General features: G+C 31.2%; 1 protein-coding gene across 1 annotated transcript; it reads left to right on the forward strand.

Annotated features, from left to right (window-relative positions):
* The first annotated feature begins 468 nt into the window (after positions 1 to 468).
* Positions 469 to 1,205, forward strand: LOC135127402 (uncharacterized). Its single transcript, XM_064053844.1, has 3 exons — positions 469 to 609; positions 729 to 1,007; positions 1,064 to 1,205. Exons 1-3 carry the CDS (start codon positions 573 to 575, stop codon positions 1,102 to 1,104), a joined length of 357 nt encoding a protein of 118 aa, XP_063909914.1. The 5' UTR covers positions 469 to 572; the 3' UTR covers positions 1,105 to 1,205.
* The last annotated feature ends 1,107 nt before the right edge of the window (positions 1,206 to 2,312 follow it).

Consider the following 2,312-nt stretch of genomic DNA (forward strand, 5'->3'; position numbering starts at 1 on the left):
CTGCTTGCTTCATCACAATAAATCTGCAGTTTTATTAATGACAGGGAAATTTGTCAGCGAATGAATAATAAGTTAAAGTCATAATGGCTGGAATGAGTAATAGTATGTTAACATCAGGCAACCAATTAGGTAGGTACACAATATTTAGTTTAAACATCGTTTAGAATTATGGATGTACTTATTTTTCTAGCAATTTCAATAACTTCCAACTGCGGATTGTAAATTAATTATTATCAATTACTAACAAAATTATAGTTGGTTATTATTAATTGTATCAAATTTTGATTCCATTCCCCGATACAAAAGTATTTATGTATACAAAATGTTTATCTTCTTAACCTCTGTGTTCTGTTGTTTTTGTAAACAATTTTATCAGAGTTCATTCCTTGAAAATCGCTCTGGAAAAACAAGAAGAGTTCTGATATGGCAAGTGGTAATTCCAGATCAGAATCACTAATAAAGAGGACGGACACCAGTTCGAAACAGCATTCTCGTAAAGTTAGTCGTTTGCAACTGTTGGGTCTCTCAATAAGTTACAACAGTTATCTCAGTTATTAAAGAATATTATTAAAATGAAAACCTTAACTATAATACTTTTTGCTGCTTTTGGTAAGTTTTAAAACGATATTAATTAATTAAATACCTACACCATAATTGTTTCATTATAATCAGTTCAGATTACTATTTTTTAATAATTAATCCAATCTAACTTATTATACGTCTTTCAGTTATCGCATCATCAGCAGTGCCTTCACGAGTCAGACGACAAGGTTTTAATTGGGAAGATTACGATGACAGACTAGATTCATCTACTCAACGTCAAAGCCAAGCAGTGACTCCAACAAGCGGCAGTGGTGGTGTTACAACAACTACCACCGCTTCGCCCCAGTATACAACCTGTATACGAAGATGTCCAGTAACACCGCAATACAACCCTATATGTGGCACAAATAGGATTACTTACAACAACGAAAGTCATCTGAGATGTGCCCAGCAGTGTGGTCTCAGTAAATATCAATACTTTGAAAAAAAAAAGAGATACCTACTAACATTTTGTTTTCAGGTGTACAAAGAGCTTTTGGTGGATCATGTCAGGCGCTTTAATATAATGTGCTGTTATTTTACGAACACTTGCCTGTCTGTACATTATAAGTCTGATTTTAACTTTTGCACGAATACAATTTTTTCAATAAATTTTGATTTAATGACTGTGTTTTAGTTAAACTGTAAGAGACCCAAAAATAAACAAAATTGGTCGAAGACTATTTCGACAAAACATGAAGTACAATAAAACATATCCAGATTTTTAAAAAATTGTAAAATTTGAATTTGCGAATTTTATTTTATTTTTTTTATTAGAACCCCTAGAAGTTAAAATAAATAAAGTATGTAATGTTAAATGATGACATCATCAACATTTTAGCAGGGACACGTACATACATCAATTTGGATAGGTGCAGTGTAATACTAATAATAACAATACTGCAGTCCCAAATTTTCGGGAAAATGGAGTGAAACGTTCCTGATTTAATCAGTAAAATAAATTTACTCATTCATTAAATTTTTTACGGCACCCTGTATAAGCAATTCTAAAAAATATGAATGCCGTGATAAGTCACAGGTATAGACTCATTATATTTTGCACATTTTCAATAAGAGTTATTCGTCAAAATTTTTAGATGACGTCATCAGTTTTTTTTTTTGGATTTTTTATTGCAAATTTACCATGCTTACTGTAACTTTAAAACGTTTGCAAAATTTCGGTTTTGTAGTTTCTGATTTAAACAATAATATAAATTGACTCATTCATTAATTTTTTAATGACCCTGTATGAGCAATTTAAAAAAAATTGGTCCAAGTTTATTTCGACAGAACTTCCCTTGCTTCTTTGAAAAATTATATTTTGCTATGTTTGTTTTGTGATAGCCTCTATAAAGTAAAAACCGGCGACATAATTAACACGTTCGCAGCCCTTGCGCTGTGGGGGCGCAAATTGCAGTGGATTGTGCAAATTGCACAACTATGGACAATATAAAATATATTTAAAGCAGATAACTAACGGGAAAAAATTAATGGTCTCTCAGCAGTAATAATAAAATTTCAAGTGCTTGTTTATACATCGGAAGAATGTCACTAGAAATTTGTTTTGATTTGAATGAGTTTGTCGACTCAAAACAGGAGAGCAACATTTTTGATTCAGCCACAACAGATTGCTCTGAATATTATTATTATATTTTTTATTAAATAAAGACGCACGCATTCTCACCTTTTCTAATCGTGCTTAATATGATCAATAAAAAATTTGCTATGAT

The sequence above is a fragment of the Zophobas morio genome, unplaced genomic scaffold (genome assembly GCF_036711695.1).
Source record: "Zophobas morio isolate AGI-343-1 ecotype UQ-CSIRO unplaced genomic scaffold, CSIRO_AGI_Zmor_V1 ptg000011l, whole genome shotgun sequence".
In the NCBI taxonomy this organism is placed as follows: domain Eukaryota; kingdom Metazoa; phylum Arthropoda; class Insecta; order Coleoptera; family Tenebrionidae; genus Zophobas; species Zophobas morio.